The 17,784-nt window shown below is 55.2% G+C and overlaps 1 protein-coding gene across 3 annotated transcripts in view; it reads right to left on the bottom strand.

The window, feature by feature from the left end:
• ABCA3 (ATP binding cassette subfamily A member 3) overlaps positions 1-16,381 on the bottom strand; it is a 30,046-nt gene extending 13,665 nt beyond the window's left edge. Inside the window, exons 1-12 of one of the 3 annotated variants that reach the window (XM_071761018.1) lie at positions 16,276-16,381; positions 11,266-11,367; positions 8,963-9,227; positions 7,912-8,039; positions 7,650-7,815; positions 5,746-6,005; positions 4,752-4,868; positions 4,155-4,275; positions 3,462-3,635; positions 2,228-2,409; positions 1,123-1,269; positions 267-396 (exon numbers count right to left, since the gene is read on the bottom strand). In XM_071761018.1, coding sequence (XP_071617119.1) covers positions 267-396; positions 1,123-1,269; positions 2,228-2,409; positions 3,462-3,635; positions 4,155-4,275; positions 4,752-4,868; positions 5,746-6,005; positions 7,650-7,815; positions 7,912-8,039; positions 8,963-9,227; positions 11,266-11,319 — 1,744 coding nt within the window. In that variant the 5' untranslated portion in view covers positions 11,320-11,367; positions 16,276-16,381. Of the gene's footprint in view, positions 1-266; positions 397-1,122; positions 1,270-2,227; positions 2,410-3,461; positions 3,636-4,154; positions 4,276-4,751; positions 4,869-5,745; positions 6,006-7,649; positions 7,816-7,911; positions 8,040-8,962; positions 9,228-11,265; positions 11,368-12,851; positions 12,930-16,275 lie in introns of those variants that run through there. The other 2 variants (XM_071761020.1, XM_071761021.1) reach the window with 2 other exon arrangements.
• Between the last annotated feature and the right edge of the window lie 1,403 nt (positions 16,382-17,784).

The raw sequence follows: 17,784 nt of genomic DNA, 5'->3' as shown, positions 1-17,784 counted from the left end.
TCTTCTCAACACAAAGACCAGCTGTGGTCTCCCTCATCAGCTGACCCCTCTCTTGTGGAGGGCTGAGCAGGACCTCCCCAACCTTCCTGTCTGCCCAGGCAGTGATGTGCTCCTCACTACCCCAGCATCCCCCACCAACAGCTCAAGGAACCAAAGGTGCTCCAGGGAAGCACACAACCCCCCCCCAAATCTCAGAGATGAGTTGCAAGTCCTCTGCAAGCCTCCCCTCACTCTGTGCCAGCCCCACAGCAGGATGTGGCTCCTACCTGTCAGCATGGACAGAGTGGTGGTCTTCCCTGCACCGTTGTGTCCCAGCAGGACAGTGATCTGCCCTTCATACATGTTCACTGTTAAGTCCTTGACTGCCTCTTTCATCTTGTTTCCCACTTTGAAGACCTGTGCAGATGATGTTAATGAGTTGATGCTGCACTCCAGCCAAGTGCCCCCAGATCTGCCCCCTCTGCTCCATCTGGTGATGAAACCCTGTGAAGCTCCCGTGGTGCTGGCATTAGAGAACAAACCTAATTCTGATGACCACAGCTGGAAGTACCCAACAATTCAGTCCACAACAATGTGAGGAGGGGCTGGGGGTGTTGATCCTGGAGCAGAGGAGGTTGAGGGGAGACCTTCTGGCTCTCTGCAACTGCCTGGGAGGAGGTTGGAGCCAGGGGGGGTCGGGCTCTGCTCCCAAGGAACAAGGGATGGGACAAGAGGAACAGTCTCAAGTTGATCAGGGAAGGATTAGATTGGATATTGAGAGAAACTTCTCCACTGAAAGGGTTGTCAGGGCCTGGCCCAGGCTGCCCAGGGCAGGGGTGGAGTCCCCATCATCCCTGGAGGGGTTTCAAAGCTGTGGAGCTGTGGTGCTGAGGGCCATGGGTCAGTGGTGGCCTTGGCAGTGCTGGGTGAACGGTTGGACTGGATGATCTTCAAGGTCTTTTCCAACCAAATTCTGTGATTCTATTCCCAGATTCTAGAACACAGCTGGCTCTGAGGATGGCCTCACCCACCTTACAGCAGGCAAGCAGCACAGCCTGGGGCAAGGAGGGCAGAGGAAGCCTGCAGGCAGCAGGTTTTGCAAGAACACCATGATGTGTTAGTGCTGTGAGGGGCTATCAGTACCTTAGACAGGTGCTTGATTTTGATTCCTGACACGAGGTCAGCAGGTTCCTCCTCAATGTACTGGCTCTTCAGGGCTTTCTCAGGGTCCTCCTCCTCCTCCTTTTCTTTCCCCACAACAGTCCTGGGGCGCTCACACCAGTAGGAGGGCTGAGGGAAGGAGGCAGAGAGAGAAACTCAGGCACAGGGAGAGATCACCCCTTCTCCCCAGCCTTGTTCAGCCTCCTCCTCCCACACAGATTCCCCCCAGGGACCTCCAAGAGCACTCTCCTTGGCCAGGGTATTGCCAGCTGGTCAGAGAGAGGATGAAACTGCTCCTCCTGCCCTCCAGCAGGACTGCCTGGGATGACACAGGCAGCTTTTCCTTGCCTTCCTTCTCAAGGAAAAGGTCAGAACATGGAGGAGAAGTCAAGCTGCCCAGGCAGAAGGCACCTTGCCCAGAAGAGCCCACACTACAGATGATCACCCCCTCCCAAAATCTTGGCAGAGATGACATCCATAACACCTGGGGTTCAGCTGCTGCAGTTGCAGCCTTTTTTTTTTCTTTTTTTTTTTTTTTCTTTTTTTTTTTTTTCCCCAATTATTTTGACTTGGCTCTCTAGGACTGAAAACAAGAGTTTGGAACCTTAGATCCCTGTGGCAATGGCAACTCAACAGCTCCTGGACCCAAACCCAGCTCCAGTGTGGAAGGTGCTGCCCAGCCTTGGACTTGGCAGGGTGGTGACACTTGTCACCCAGCCCTGGCACCAGGACCTGGGAGCTGGCAGGAGGACACACACTGCCCTGCTCGGGGGGCTCAAATGACTGGATCTGGTTGCTCACACTTGGGGCTTGTCTCCAACACCTTCTCTTGGGCACAGAGACATTTCACAACACCCTGCATGCCAGCAAGTGCCAGGACAAAGATTTAAAGGTGAGACCTTTGAGTTAAAATCCAAAATCCAGCTACATCAGCTTTCACTGAGGACACGCTGCAGAGTCCTTGATTTTGGAGGCCAAGTGGTGCCACCAGTATATCAATTTAGCCCTTTGTGTAGCACAGAAGAGCAGAACACCCCCACAACCTCCCAAAAAAAACCCTGGAAGGGTTTTTTCAAGCAGTGCTCACCGTCAAGAAGAAGTACCAGGGCTGAGGAACACCATACTCCCCGGGGAACACAGCCTCCACGTACCAGGCCACCGTGCCATAGAGCACCGAGTCCAGGAGCAGCATCCCCAGCACTTGGGCCAAGGTGAAGTTGTCATCCACACTGACAGGTTTCATCAGGTCCCTCCACTGAATGCCAGTCCCTGCAAGGCAGAGGGGGCACTGCCTACTTCTGCATCCCCCAGAGGACAAGGTGTTCTCCAGCAGGGTCAGAAAGCATCTCCTGTCCTAATTCACTGATGGGATATGAGGAGCCCATGCTCCTCAGCTCTACAACCCTACAGAGGGAGGGAAAAGATGCAGCAGGTTCTCCTGCAGACATCCTAAGTTTCCCCATCCCATCACATTCTGTGCAGCTGCCTGGAAAAGCAGAAATCTCTTCTCTGGCCACTGTCCCTCCATCACCTTTTTAGTGCCATCACTTTGCAGAAGCAGAGCTCTGCTGGCCACCAGCAAACTCCTACTGATGCAGAAACTAAAGATACAGATTGGGGAGGAGGAAATGTAACAGATTCCCATCCCTTAGAACAGAATCTCTGTTCTAAGCCATGAGAACAGGGACACGAAGCTGAGCTGAGTGCTGGAGCAGCTCTGCTCTGGAGCCAGGGGGAGAGCGTTGGGGGTGTTCAGGCTGGAGAAGAGAAGCCTGCAATGGGGAGACCTTAGAGCACCTTCCAGTGCCTGAAGGGGCTCCAGGAAAGCTGGGGAGGGACTTGGGACAAGGGCCTGGAGGGATGGGATGAGGGGGAAGGGTTTCATACTGAAGAGGGGAGATTAAGATCTGAGGGAGAAACTGTTTGGTGTGAGGGTGCTGAGCCCCTGGCCCAGGTTGCCCAGAGAAGCTGTGGCTGCCCCATTCCTGGCAGTGTCTCAGCCCAGGCTGGATGGGGCTTGGAGCAACCTGGGCTGGTGGGAGGTGTCCCTGCCCATGGCAGGGGGTGGCACTGTATGGGCTCTAAGGTCCCATCCAACCCAAACCAATCTATCATTTTGCACAGCCCAGACGGCCATGGGCACGTGTTTAGAGCATGGTGTAAGCACAACTTGCAGGAGCAACCAATTCCCCTTCTCTCATTAGGAGCAGGAAAAGTGTTTCTCCCTTTCCAGCCTTCACACCACGTCCAAACCAGTCTCAACCCACCTCAAAAAAAAAAAAAAAAAAAAAATCAAAACAGGACGGGAGGTAGTTGCTCACCTTTTCCTTCAAACATTCCTATAAGCTGTGCCCCCATGGCCATGGCCACGTTGGAGATGAGACAGGAGGACAGCTTCTGGCTGTGGGACATCAGGTCGTAGCGGGGGGAGATGAAGAAGTAAGGAATGTAGGAGAAAAAGTAGAGGAAGCCACCAGCAGCAGCTGCGACGTTTGCTGCCGGCACAGAGAAAAACAGGAGGGGAAGCATCAGTGACACGGTGATGCCACCAAGGATTTCTCCCCAGCTTCCCATCCCTGGACACTCAAACCTCTGCACAAAGTAGGGTAATAGGGGGACAGGATGAGGACATGCCCCTGTCCCATGGTGAAGCAGCAACAACACTGCACCCCAACCCTGCCCATCCCTGCCCACAATGTCCTCAGGCCAAGATGGGCAGATGAGGCCTTAGGAGCAGTACTCACCACCCTTCCCACAAACCACGGGGAAAATGCACCCCAAAAAAGGGAAACCAGGCCTCCCTGGCCCACACAATGATGCAAGTTATCCAACACAGAGCCCTGTGCAACCTCATGTAACTCTGGAGCTGGCCCTGCTTTGAGCAGGATGGATGGCTGACCTCCAGAGCTGCCTCCCAACCAAAATTAACCAAAGATACTACAGCACGAGGCCCATAATGACCCCCCAAGCCCTGTGGGTCAGAAACACAAGGAGGCAGCTGGGGAGGGACTCACCTCTCGAGAAGAAGGTGCTCACCATGAAGTTGAAGGAGATGGAGGAGATGGAGAAGATGGCAAGGAAGGTGAACACCAGCGTGGGGTCACTGTTGGTGAGCACAGCTCCCTGTTCACTCACCTACAGGGAAAATCTGGTTATGCCCAGGGCTGGGGAAGCAGAGCATGGGTTAAAGACAAACTGAGAGATGGGCAAGAACACCCAGGCCCTCCTGAGACCTCTCCAGAGGGAGGAAATACAGGTTGCCCTCATGTCACAAGGGACACCTTCCTCAGCATGCAGGCAGCCACCTCCTGCTTCTCATGGAGTGGGTACAAGCAGAGAAAAGAGCTCAAGTCCCTCCAAGGGCACACAGGGCTGTGGGAGCAGGGTGGTCCTGCTCTGCACAGAGTGCCTGGACCTTCATGGTGCCCACAGGACTCCCACCCCTGCCACCCAGCTCTGGAAAAGGCCAACTCCAGCCTCTGTTACACACACAGAAGTGTCTTGAGACATCAGGATAGTCCAGCCCATGGCAAAGGAGCTTTGTCATCCCTGTGCCCTGTCAGCACAGAGCTTCTGGCTTGAAGAACAGTGGCCTGGGGAAAGACACTCACCTTGACACAGAAGAGCACGGTGACAAAAAACACAGACACCAGGAGGAAGAGGAAGAACATGAGGAACCAGGCACTCCAGTGCAACCAGTTGCTGAGGCCCATCATGTGCATGTACTCCTGTGGGGAGGTCCCACTGTCACCCAGGGCTGCACCCACACTGCCTGGGCACAGCCAGGGTGAGTGGAGGTTCTGGCCAGGGTGGTGCTTGGCAGCTTTTATTTGCCCTGCAGCACTAGTGAGGGGAATGACACCCCAGGTGCCACCAAGGTGGTCCTGTGCAGCCTTCAGCATCCCCTGGTGTCCCCCACCACCCTGGAGAGGGGCTGCAAGCACCGCAGGAGAACACCTCCCCCAACGGCTGAGCTGAACCCAGATGAGTTTCCACAATCAGAAGTCAAACATCTTGCTTCCCAACTCTTGAATCCACAGGAGTCTGCAGTCCCCCAGTGCTGCCCTCTCTCCAAGCACCACCAGCCCCGCAGCCCTGGCTGCACTCAAGGAGCCACCTCCTGGTGGCAGGATTAGCGACATTCCTCCCAGGGGCTCGCTAATCCCCTGCCATCCCCACCTCCTGCTGCCAGGCTCCACACCCCAGGGGATTTTGTTCCTCATTTATAGGGGAGGCCTCCCTTGGGAAACGGAGCTGAGGGAGGGGAGTGAGTGAATTCATAGAATCATAGAATTGGCTGGGTTGGAAGGGACCTCAGAGATCATCAAGTCCAACCCTTGATCCACTCCCCCCGTGGTTCCCAGCCCATGTCTCTTTTTAAATATCCCACGTTTAAATAGCCCATGTTCCCACATCCAGTCTCTTTTTAAATATCTCCAGGGATGGAGAATCCACTACTTCCCTGGGCAGCCCATTCCAATGTCTGATCACCCTCTCAGTAAAGAAACTCTAGTATCCAACCTAAACCTCCCCTGGCACAACTTGAGACCTCTTGTGCCCTCTTGTCTTGCTGAGAGTTGCCTGGGAAAATTGTCCCATCCTTACCTTCAACTTCTTCTCCTTCTCGTGCACGACGGCGCGGACGATGTTGAGCGAGGTGTAGGTGAAGCTGAGCATAAGGAGCAGGGGCAGCTGGTTCTGGATGGCCAGGAGGAAGAGGTCGTTGACGTAGGGTGGGTAAGGGAAGCGTTGCACCACCACGGTGATGTTCTCCAGCAGGCTGGTGGAGCTGGAGTTGGCGTGGTACCGCATGATGGCCCTGTCCACAGCGTGCTGCACGGCCAGGAAACCTTCTCGGATGTAGCCTGCAGGGTAAAAAGCAGATGAGGGAATAGGGATGAGTTCAGGTCTTGGAGGGAGGAGCTGGCAGAAGGAGAGATATGGCCTTTGTGGGAGGGAGCGCTCGGGAAGAAGAGGAGGAAGAGAAAATTAAAAAAAGCAGCTCCTAAGAAAAGCAAAATAAACATGGTGGGGCCTGGGAAAGATCCATAGCACAGCAATTAAAATCTCTGCTGATCATAGAATCCCAGCCTGGTTTGGGTTGGAAGGGACCTTAAAGCTCATCCAGTCCCACCCCCTGCCATGGGCAGGGACACCTCCCACCAGCCCAGGTTGCTCCAAGCCCCATCCAACCTGGGCTGAGACACTGCCAGGGATGGGGCAGCCACAGCTTCTCTGGGCAACCTGGGCCAGGGGCTCAGCACCCTCACACTGCCACCATTACCAAGCATCTGGCAAGAAAACTCAATTTAAGTTAGGAGATTCTTCCTCATCCTTCCCCACCCCCAGTGTCACTGAGCTTGTGTTCAGTCCCTTTGATTTTGTAAACCAAGAGGTGACAGAATAGGAAGCTGGGTTGGGTGAGGAAGGATATATCCTGTGGCTCACACATTTGGTTTAAAGTTTTTTGCTTTAGAAAACAATGAAAGATTTATTGGTCTGTTTGTTTGGGGGTTTTTTAACTAGCCTGTTTCTATGTGGGATTTCTGCTGTGTGTCACTTGAATGGAAATTCCAATTCTGCTTAGAAAACCCCAATTGAAAAGTTTTGCACGTTGGTTGCTTAAAACCTCCCAGGCAGGTAAGGAAAAAGCAAGAACAGAAGATCACAAACCATGTTTTACATTAAGTAATTAACTCAACAAACACTGTAGGGAGGGAATAGACCTGGGCTGCTGGTCACCATGTCCCACAGAACACTTGAACCAGCAGACATGGTCCTTGGGCTTGGGTTTATTTACACTGCCTGAGCAAAACCCCCTTGCCTGGTTTCTTGGCCTCTCAGCGTTTTTCTTGATGTCACAACCAAACCAAACAGAAGGAGAAACCCAACTGAGGGGAACATCCCTTCTGCAGCCACAAAGGAAGCTCCCAAAACCTAATTCCTGAGGCAGTGCCAGCCCTGGCACCATCTCTGCTGTCTCCTCCTTGGTCAGTGGTTTGGCTTTTTAAAAACTTCCCCTCAAACCACAGAATTGTTTCCTTTGCAAGTATTTAAGCAGCAGGATAAAACAGTTTGGACACGGGAGTAAATTTTCCACTTAGAATGTATTTTAAAGGAGAGAGGTGGGAAAAATAATTTTTAAAAAAATCCAATAAAGTAAAAACTGTTCTTGCTCTAAGCAGAGGCCAGTGATTGCCAAGAGGTCCTGGGATATTAATTGAAAATCACAGAATCACAGAGTGGTCACAATCACCCTTCCCAATATTGATCTTGAGGTCTACAGAGACCCCAGACTGGGTTGGGTTGGGAGGTATCTTAAGGATCACATAACTCCAACCCCTCTGCAATGGGCAGGGACACTTCCCAGGCCAAAACCATGTCAATACAATTAAGGGATTTATCTTCATTGATTAAAATAATTACAAAATTCGGTTAAACTATTTGTTTTACCTTTGAGCCTCAGTAACACCCATCTCATTGACCAAGAAATGAGTCGTGGCCCTCACCTGGAGTTCCCCCATCAGCAAACTTGGCCTCCCGGGGTCCTGGCAACTGGAAGAGGGGGAAGAGGTAACTGGTGTGCCAGTCCCTGTCCAGGTTGGGGTTCAGCCCCGTCTGCTCGCTCCGCGGCGCGTTCCTGGGGCTGTACTTGAACCTTAGCTCATAATCCACCTGGAGGAAGAGACAAAGGAGCTGAGTCTGGGGCACTGAGGGCTGGAGGACACCGTGATCCCCTTGTGTCCTTGTCCCCCCCCTGGCTCTGCTCACCTGGAGGGGCAGTGGGGCCGAGGGCTGTGGGAAGCGGTGCCGGAAAACCAGGGCAGCCAGGACACTGCCCGAGCGGTTGTCAGCATGGATGTACTCCTCAAAGTCCCGCTCTGAGGAGAAGCCCTGAGCTGCAGAGGGGGGAAAAAAGGTGGGGATGAAATCACAGAGTGTGGCAACAAAAGGTAGGGGATGCTCGACTGTCACCAAAACTGTCATTTTGGTCCCAGACATGAGGAAGCTGCTCCAGCCGAAGCAAAGTGGCTTTGCAGGACACTTCCAGGGCTAAAAATACTGAGAGAAAATGAATCACAGAATCCCAGCCTGGTTTGGGTTGGAAGGGACCTTAAAGCTCATCCAGTGCCACACCCTGTCACAGGCAGGGACACCTCCCACCAGCCCAGGTTGCTCCAAGCCCCATCCAACCTGGGCTGAGACACTGCCAGGGATGGGGCAGCCACAGCTTCTCTGGGCAACCTGGGCCAGGGGCTCAGCACCCTCACACCAAACAATTTCCTCCTAATGTCCAACCTAAATCTCCCCTCTTGCTGTTTAAAGCCATTCTGCCTCATCCCAACCCTCAGGGCCCTTGTCTAAAGTCCCTCCCTAGCTTTTCTGAAGCCCCTTCAGGCACGGGGAGGTGCCCTGAGGTCTCCCCATTGCAGCCTTCTCCTCTCCAGGCTGAACAACTCCACTAGTTCTCCTGCCAGAGAAAATCCTAACATTATCTTCAGTTTGGAACATGAAGCGCTAAAATGTTCTCTGCAACAAGATCTCCAAAAATACTTTCTCTCGGGGAAGTGACAGCCACATTCCATCAACTATTTTAAGGCAGCATTTCTCTAGATGGAAACAAAACGCCATCCGAAAAAATCCAAACAAAAATCCTGTCCTTTGAGTACAACAGAACTAAAACCACTGCCAGGAAGATCTTAAAAAAAAAAAAAAAAAAAAGACCCTGATGCATCCCAGGAATCCAATTGGGATTGATGAGCAGCCAAATTCACAGCACTCCCTGGGGTGGCACCCGTGTCCCCCCCCAGCCCCTCCTCACCTCTGATGTTGATGGGTAAAGCTCTCTCCACCGCCTCGGCGATGCTCCTGACGGCGCTGCTGTTGGAGGGGACATAAGCCAACTCCCAGGGGTTGCTGAGGTGCCGGTGGTGGAAGAAGCTTGGCAGGTCCCCTACGGGCTCGGGGGGGTAGATGGTGGTGTTGGGGTGGCTGACGGAGTGAACCCGGTGCCGCAGAGCGATGAGGATGGCGGCAAAGAGCAGCGGCAGAGAGACCTCGATGAGCGTCACCAGGATCTGCCTTTTCTGCAGGGAAAAAGCAAGAAAAAAAGATGCAAGGAATAAGATGTAAACACTGAAGGTAAAAGAGAATAAAGAGGTTCGTGGGGATGTCACGCAGGAGAAACGTGCTTGTGTTTCACAAGGTTTCACAAGCAGGGGTTCCCTGCAGCCCTGGAACGATGCTGCAGCCAGAAGAGAGAACTGAACAGGTTTTGCCTTGAGCAGCCTCACCCAACACTTCCAGGGCTGGCAGCTAAAAATACTGGAATCAAATGAATCATAGAATCCCAGATTGGTTTGGGTTGGAAGGGACCTTAGAGCCCATACAGTGCCAACCCTGTGCCATAGGCAGGGACACCTCCCACCAGCCCAGGTTGCTCCAAGCCCCATCCAGCCTGGGCTGAGCCTGGGCCAGCTCCTCAGCCAGGGATGAGCCATGGATGCAGTCAGCCCTGCCAGGGACAACAGAGCTGTCCCCAAGGCCACAGGCTGCAGGTATCTGCAGAGCAGCTGCCTCCAGATGATTTACTGTCCTATTAACTCCCTCCTGGGCTGCCTCCAGAGCAGTTGCCTGGATCCCTGAGCTCACAGGATAATCCACATTTACCAGCAGTGTCTTTTGCTGCTGCAGAAGTCACTTAAGCTGCCATGTCCCAGAGGTGATGGGGACACTCATCCATAATCACCACCTCCGCCTGGCCAGGGTTGCCCCAGGCTTTCAGCAAGCCACATGTCCCCACAGCCACCTTACTGTCACCAGGGTGACAATGGTCATCTTCATGGGAGCAAGTTGTTTTTTTCTGGAGCACAGACACCAGGCTGTATTCCATTTCCAAGGTTTGTGGCCTTGGGAAACATGACAAGAGGGGTCCTCACCCCAGAGCACACCCAGCAGATGCTATTCTCCTGCAGAAATCATTCCCCCCCACTCATCCCATCTCTCCAGGCCCTTGTTCAAAGTCCCGTCCAGCTGCCAAATAGATGCCAGAACAACAGTGATTTCATTTTTTAAAACCTTCAAAAGGAGGGGTGACCTACACGTGTCTGGGGCGTAAGACACAGGCACACCCACAGACAAGGCTCCTGGCTGCAAACCAAGCCTTCTGCCAGTCCCAGCTGAGCCCTCCTGCCTTCTCCCTGCCCTGCCAGGACCTGGGCCCACGCAGCCCTGCCCTCTTAATTGTATTTATTTTTAAAGCAACGTCATGCTGATCTGCAGAAGGGTAACTGAAATGTAAAAGGCAGAGTGCAGCCACTTCCCTCCTCTTCCACTGCCCTCTGCCAGGGCTGGCACACAGCATCCAACCAGGAGTGCCAGCAGGGCAGGGTCAGGTGGCCCCAGAATCACAGGATCCCAGTGGTTTGGGTTGGAAGGGACCTTAAAGCTCATCCAATCCCATCCCAAGCCATGCCCAGGGACACCTCCCTCCAGCCCAGATTGCTCCAAGCCCCATCCAACCTGGGCTGAGACACTGCCAGGGATGGGGCAGCCACAGCTTCTCTGGGCAACCTGGGCCAGGGGCTCAGCACCCTCACAGCAAAGAATTTCCTCCTTAGATCTCATCTCCATCTCCCCTCTTTCAGTTTGAAATCATTGCCCCTCATCCCATCTCTCCAGGCCCTTGTTCAAAGTCCTGTCCAGCTGCCAAATAGATGCCAGAACAACAGTGGTTTAATTTTTTAAAGCCTTCAAAAGCTGCTCCTGAGGGGTGTGGAAGTAACAGTGAGGGAAAAAACCTGGGCCCTGGTGGGTTTAGAGGCTCTGTGCAGAAATTGGCACCTCCAGAGGTGCACAGGACAGTGCCTGAGGAGTCATCCTGCCCCATGAGAAGGTTGAGATGAGCTCCCAGGGGGGCTACAGAAGGGGAAAGGCACAGGGTGGACATGAGGGCACAGGGACAACCAAGCAGGCAGCCCTTCCTGTCTGTCCCTTGCAGAAAGGCAGGATGATCCCATGAGCACAAGCACATCTGCTTTGCTCCAGAAGATGCCCTGGAAAGGTTTGCTGGAGAATCAAGCTCTGAGGTGCCCATGTTCAGTAGGGAGACAGACCCCAGCATACCTGCAGGATGTAGTTCTTCCAGAGCAGCAGCCCAAACTGCCTGAGAACAACCATCCTCCAATCAGAAGGGGACCAACACCACCACCACCACTCCTCAGGACCCTGGAAGAGAAGAGAGAGCCATGAAGATGAGCAGCACTCTGCATCCCACCCCTCCAGCCACCCAAGGGTCATTCTGTTTCCAGCCTGGTGTGGCATCAGCTGGCTTGAGCCAAAATGAGGGGAAAAAAAACCTGCCAGGATCCCTTCCCAAGGGTTATTTCCAACCCTTATGAGCCAGAGCTTGTAATTCCTGGTGAAACCCATCCCTGCTCACAGGGGGAGCTGCTTAGAAACCCACCCTGCAAGCATCAGGTCCTTCCCCCAGCAGCAGGCAGGGGAGAGCTTTCTGCAAGCAGCTTCTGGATTACAGAACAGCAAACACCAGGGCAAGAAAGGCCACAAAAAGCCTTTTGCAGCCCATTATTTTGGGGACTGGTGAAGATTTCAAGTTGTTCCCCCACTTCCTGCAAGGCAAAGGGTTGGTTTCGCAACGCTAGCAAGTGCTTTCCCAGCACTCCTCCTTGGAGAGGGGAGGATGAGAAAAAGGGCAGGGAAGTGGAAGGGAAGGTTGGTGCTTGAGGACAATGCACTCGAGGACAATCCACCCACGTCCCCTCCCTCCTGGGAAGGACCTGCTGTCCCTTCAAGTTGTTTCTGTCTCCATTTGCAGCAGGGGCTCCTGCCAAAGCCTCGCTGTCCTGCATGGACACGCTGGCAGCAGTGGCACAGAAAAGGGGTGGTGACCCTGGCACAGGCAGAGCTGCCTGCACATGCTGCCCCAGAATTCAAAAAACCCAGGTTCAGCTCCCAGAACCTCTGCTCCAAAGCCAAGCAGCACCCAGAGCTGCTGCAGAGACAAGGATGGACCATGGGAGATGCTCAACAACGTATTTCCCAGTACTGGTCAGGATGGTTCAGGCTCCTTGGACCCAATCAGCACCCACCAAGCTCAGCAGAGAGTTTGGGGTGCTGCAGTGTGAGCTGGTGACCCAGCCTGCCCCACCTTCACCCCCAGACTGGTGGCTGGGAAGTGCACATGGTGAGCACAACACTGGCAGCCAGGAGCAAGGGAGCTGCAGAGCAAGCAAGACAAAATCCACCCAGGTCTGCAGACAAAGCACCAAGCACCCATCTGCCCAGCATAACCCACCCAGTCAGATCCTAGAGCCCTCCAGAAGCTTGCTCCTGGGTTGGCATACACATTCCCATTCCCAACCCCAAGTCCGTTCTTGGAGCAGAACCAAAACCACCTTCTTGCCACCCCATGTGCAGAAGGCAGGCTTCCTACAACAGCAAGAGACATCTTTTTGCCCCGGGAGACAGCAAAAAAGCACCAGAAGTTCACTCCCACAGGAAGGAACTGTGAAGGGGACCTTGCAAAGGTGGCTGCTGCCAGACTTTAGCTTCAACACCTCCAGCTCCATGTCTCCAGCTGGCCTCAGGTCCATCCCTGACAGAAATGCCACCCATCTCCCATAGGGAAGGGTGGGATGTCCCCAGCCCCCCTTTCTCCCACCCACCACACCCAGCAGGACCCAACACACCTCCAAAGGAGCCCCCCAGAAGCAGAAACCTTCCTCCTGAGCAGAAACCTTCTTCCCGTGCTCACTTGAAGGGAATCCAGAGTGAATCAAAGGAATCTTTTTCTTTTGCTTGTTTTAAGGTCAGGCTGGAGTAAGCTCCTGCCCTCGGAGTTCCCACCTCCTGCTCCCGTGTTCCTCCTGGCTGACTGCCCCACCACACCCTCAAACACAACCTGGAACCCCCACCCTGGTCCTGGGGCTGCCAGGGGGCTGGTACCTCGCTGAGAAAATGTCAAGCAGCTCTTGGCTAACACAAACACTGCACGATGGGGGAAAACTTCATTATTGCCAGTAATTCTTTTTCCAAGCTTTTAAAGGCTCCATAAAAACCCGGACTGGACCTTTCAGGCTCTGGAGAATGAAAGAAGAAAGGAGCTCAGGTACAGCAGGGCTACTTGTACCAGATTTGAGAGCATAAAAAGGCTTTCCAGGCTCTGGGCATCCACAGAAACTGTTGGGTTTTTTTCCAAAAAAGAAGGGAAAGCATTTTTGGAAGGTGCTGTTTGGATCAGCTGAAAGGCTGAGAAAAGTGGGTCTGTTCAGCCTTGAGAAGAGAAGGCTCAGGGGAGACCTTATGATGATGTTCCAGAACTTAAAGGGAGCTACTAAGAAGATGGAGACTCCTGATTTCCAAGGAATCCCATGGACAAGACAAGGGGCAATGGGCACAAGTTGCTCCTGGAGAGATTCCCCTTGGACACAAGAGCAGGAATTTTCCCCATGAGGACAGTCAGACTTTGGAATGGTCTCCCAGGGAAGTGGTGGATTCCCCCACTCTGGAAAGTTTTAAGTCTCAGCTCGACAGGGTGCTGAGATCTCTTATAAGCAATGATATTAGAAGGGTGGGAGCAGATGATCCTTGAGGTCCCTTCCAACCTGATATTCCATGATTCTGTGATCAGCCACATCCAGGAACACCTTTGACCAGGTGAAGGTGACCACAGAGGCTTGGCTGGTGCCTCGCAAGTCCCCCTGCAATGCACTCACCTACTCAATGTGGTGGCAGGGTGGGTTGTCCCCTCTCCTGCCCACCTTCAGCACCACTTACGAGGTAAGACTGACTTCCCCAGCAAGAAAAAGATCTGGGGGAAAAGACAGATGATCACCACCAGCCTCTGGGAAACCAACCCAGTTCCTCTGCCCTTTGCTGAAAATACCCCAGGCCTGCTTGCTGTGGGAGGAAGAGTCTGATATGCAAGTGAGCACCCCCAGGGAGGTCAGTGAGGGAGGAGACCCCACCAGAGGGGTGGGCACACAGCTCCTCACTGGCACCACCACCCCTGCCACGCTGCACTGAGCTGTGATGAGTAAGGTGGGGGCTGTGCCAGCTGGGACAAGCTCTCCTGCTGGTGGGTTTAGGTGAGGACAGGCTGAGGATCTGGGGAGATGGAGGCCACAGCATCCCACCTCCTGACCCACTTCCAGCCCGGCCCTGGCTGCCATCTCGGCGGAAAGGGCTTGGCCAGCCGAGCAAAGGCCACGTGCTGCAGGGAGCTGGCAGTTATTTCAGAGCACTCGCTGCATTTCTGCTCTTCTGATGTCCCGTTCCCATAGAAACAAGGCCTGGAAATGGCAGATGTTGCCTTTTTTTTTTTTTTTTAATAAAACCGGCGTTTCTCCCCACTGGCTTGCAGAGGCACCGTGTCATCCCTACATGATGAGCTACAGACCCTGCTGGGAGCATCCATCTTGATGGCCATGCTGAGGACCATGTGGTGCCTGGGGTGGTGACATAATGTCCTGAACCCCAGGGCTGTTGGTCCCGGGGTGCTTTTCTGGTGGAGCAGGAAACACCTCTCTGCTCCCCACAGCACCAGGGCTGAATATCAAAACCATGAGCATCTGTGGCCAGGGGAAGGATGGGGTTTTTTTGGCCAACATTTTCAGGAAGAGTGAGTGATTTCCAGCTCCTGCATGTCCAGGAAGTTCTGTATCCTATGGACAGACAGGTCCTGTAAAAACCAACCAGGACTGGAAGTCTCCAGACCAGCTTGGGGTGCCCTGTGACATGCAACTCTTGCTGCTGGATTTTCCCTTCCCTTCTCATGGAGATGCCAGAGTCAGGACACAGCTAAGCCACACAAACCTCATGCAAACAGAGAAAATAAAACTTTTCTAGGAGACTGCAAGCCTGGTGCTGCAGGGGGGGGGACTGCTGACCTCTGCAAAACCAGCAGCTCACCAGGTCCCCTATGGACAGGGATTTTTCCCCCAGATGGGAACTTCAGACCTCAAAATACGGAAGGAAACAAAAACAGTCCTGTTTGTGGAATGGGGGGTGAGGTTTGGGCCACTGCCTCACCTGGGGGTGAGCAGCAGGGTGGTGGCAGCTCCTGAATTCACCCTCCAACCCCCAATGCTCCAGGGAGGAGCAGGAGAGGAGGGAAGAAGCTGCAGCATGAGCACCGGTCAACCCCTTTGCTTTAAAAACGCTGTTGCTGGTTAATCCAGAGAGTTTGCAGTTGCCAAACCCACTGCAAATTCTGTGACCTGACAGATTTTGGCCAAGAAGCAAGATGCAGAGCCCAATGATGGGGAGGGGGGTGTCCTCCCAGCCCTGGAGCACCCCAGCCCCTCAGCACCCATCGGGGGTGGGCAGGGCATGCACCGAGCACCTTTCCCCGGGGCTACCGGCGGCTGGGCCGTGTTAGCCACGGGCTAAGGGGCAGGAGTAGCCAGTGAAACGGCGGCTTCACCCCCCCGAACCTCGGAGACCCAAGCTGCGGCTCGGCGGTACCGTCACGAAACCGTTCTGATCGCCGGCACCTGCTCGGCTCGGTGTCCCGGGGTGCAGGGGGTGCTGGCAGCCCCCGAGACGGTGTCTCCATCCCACGGTGCCATGGGGTGTGGGAAGTGATCCAGAGCAACCCCGGCACCAGCCGAAGGTGCCGGGCTGGTCCCGGCGGGCTCCCAGCCCCTCTCCCGACCGTCGGGGACCACGCAGACCCCTGCGACAGCGAGCGGGGCACACGGCCGCCGCCTCCTCCTCCATCCATCCATCCATCCATCCATCCATCCATCCATCCATCCATCCACCCCCCAGCATCCCCGGGGGGAACACGAGATCCGCACCAGGGTGGGGGGGACACGAGCGGCCCCCGGGCACGGCAGGGGCTGAGCGCCCTGGGCTCTCCGGGCCGTGCTGGCCACAGGACCCCCCCACCGGGGACACCCACCGGGAGCGGGCCGGAGCGCGGGGGAGGCCCCGGAGCCTGCAGCGGGCGGAGCCGGGCCAAGGGCCCCGGAGCTGCCGCAGCCCCGGGCGGGGCCGCCCCCGCCGACCGCCCGCGGAGAAGCTGCTGCCACCCTCCCCGCCATGGCCCCGTCGGGTCGGGTCGGGTCAGGACGCGACGGGACCACCCCCCAAGCCCCGCCTCGCCGGTACTCACCCCCCACCTCTCCGGGACCCGCCGGGACCCTCTTCCCGGGCCGGGCGGTTCCGGCTGCGGCTCCGGGCTGCGGCTCCGACCCGGCCCCTCCCACTCACCCCCCGCGCACGCGCAGCACCAGTGGGAGGGACCAGGGCGCGCGCTGTGGGGGGTGACAGACGTCGTGGGGTGGGGTCTGTGTCTGTTGCTGTCACACGCGTGTGTCTGCGTGTGCCGCACGGTGTGCGTCACCCCCCCCGATGTGTGTGTGTCACCCCCCCCCCCCCCCCGGTGTCACTGTGCCTGTGCGTGTGTCACCGTGTTTGTGTCACTGTGTTTGTGTGCGCGCGTGTACATGTGCCGGTGGTTGTCACCCTGTGTGTGAACATACGTGTGTCACTGTCTGTGTGTGTGTTTGTGTGTGCGCGCTGCGCACGTGGTTGTGGTTGTCACCCTGTGTGTCCCTGTCTGTGTGTGCAGCACCCTTTGTATTCCTGTGTGTGTGCTTGGCACCCCCTGTGTGCCTGTGCATTCCTCCGGGTGTGCATTGCTCCGGGTGTGCATTGCTCTGCCTGTGCATTACTCTGTCTGTGCATTACTCCGACTCCACGTGTGAGTTACTTCAGGTGCATGTTACTCCATTGCGGGTGTTACTCCACTGTGTGGATTACTACTCCGTGTGTGCATTCCTCCCAGGACAGTTCACGTGTGCCCCCACTGTGTGTGCACCAGCTCTTGTGTCTGCCCGCAGACGTGTGTGTGTGTGTGTGTGTGTGCACACCCAGGGCACCGCATGAGTGCACATCTGGCCAGCTGTGAAGGGCACTGCACACCCATGCACTGGGCAGTGCACCAGGTACTGGATGTGTGCACAGATCTGTGGACCCGAGCCATGCCCGAACCTGCTCGACCCCTGCCCGGCCCCGCTCCTGCTAAGTTGGTTCTAGTTCCGTTCCCGCTGCTGATGCCGGGAACACCGATGAGGGAAAAGTTTGTTTCGGGAGAGAGAGGAGGGTGGGGACAGGGGACCTGTGACAGGGACAGCCACGGCTCGGCAAAGGGTGTGGGGTGCCGCAGGTCTGGGGGGTCTGGGGTGCTATGGGGACCCTCACCCCTCCCGGCCATGGCAGGCTCGAGGCACTGCCTTTTTCCATGAGATAAAAAGAAGCCATTTTGGGAGGTGTCTGCACCCAAATTAAGGCTGCAGTGAGTTTGGAGAAGCTGCTCTGCAATCTTTTAATCTTGAGGTTACACGGCCCCCCTCTGTGCCCTGGCTGGCCTCTGAGGAAGGAGAAAATCAGCCAAGAAACAGAACTGAGGCAGGAGTGATGCTGTCTCAGGGAGGGAGAGAGGAAAGCACCAATATTAGCTTTAAAACCAGTCACATTCAAAAGGCGGGTGACACCCGTGAGTGCCCTGCTGGCACCCTTTGGGCTGGAAGGGGACACCCTGCTCACTGCCTCAGCTGCCAAGCACCAAAGTTTGGCTTCCAGGAATCCTGAGCGAGTTACAGGCATGGATCTGAC

Source organism: Heliangelus exortis, chromosome 17 (genome assembly GCF_036169615.1).
Source record: "Heliangelus exortis chromosome 17, bHelExo1.hap1, whole genome shotgun sequence".
Classification (NCBI taxonomy): domain Eukaryota; kingdom Metazoa; phylum Chordata; class Aves; order Apodiformes; family Trochilidae; genus Heliangelus; species Heliangelus exortis.
The sequence above is the reverse complement of the archived record's forward strand: the minus strand, read 5'-3'. Positions and strand labels throughout refer to the sequence as shown.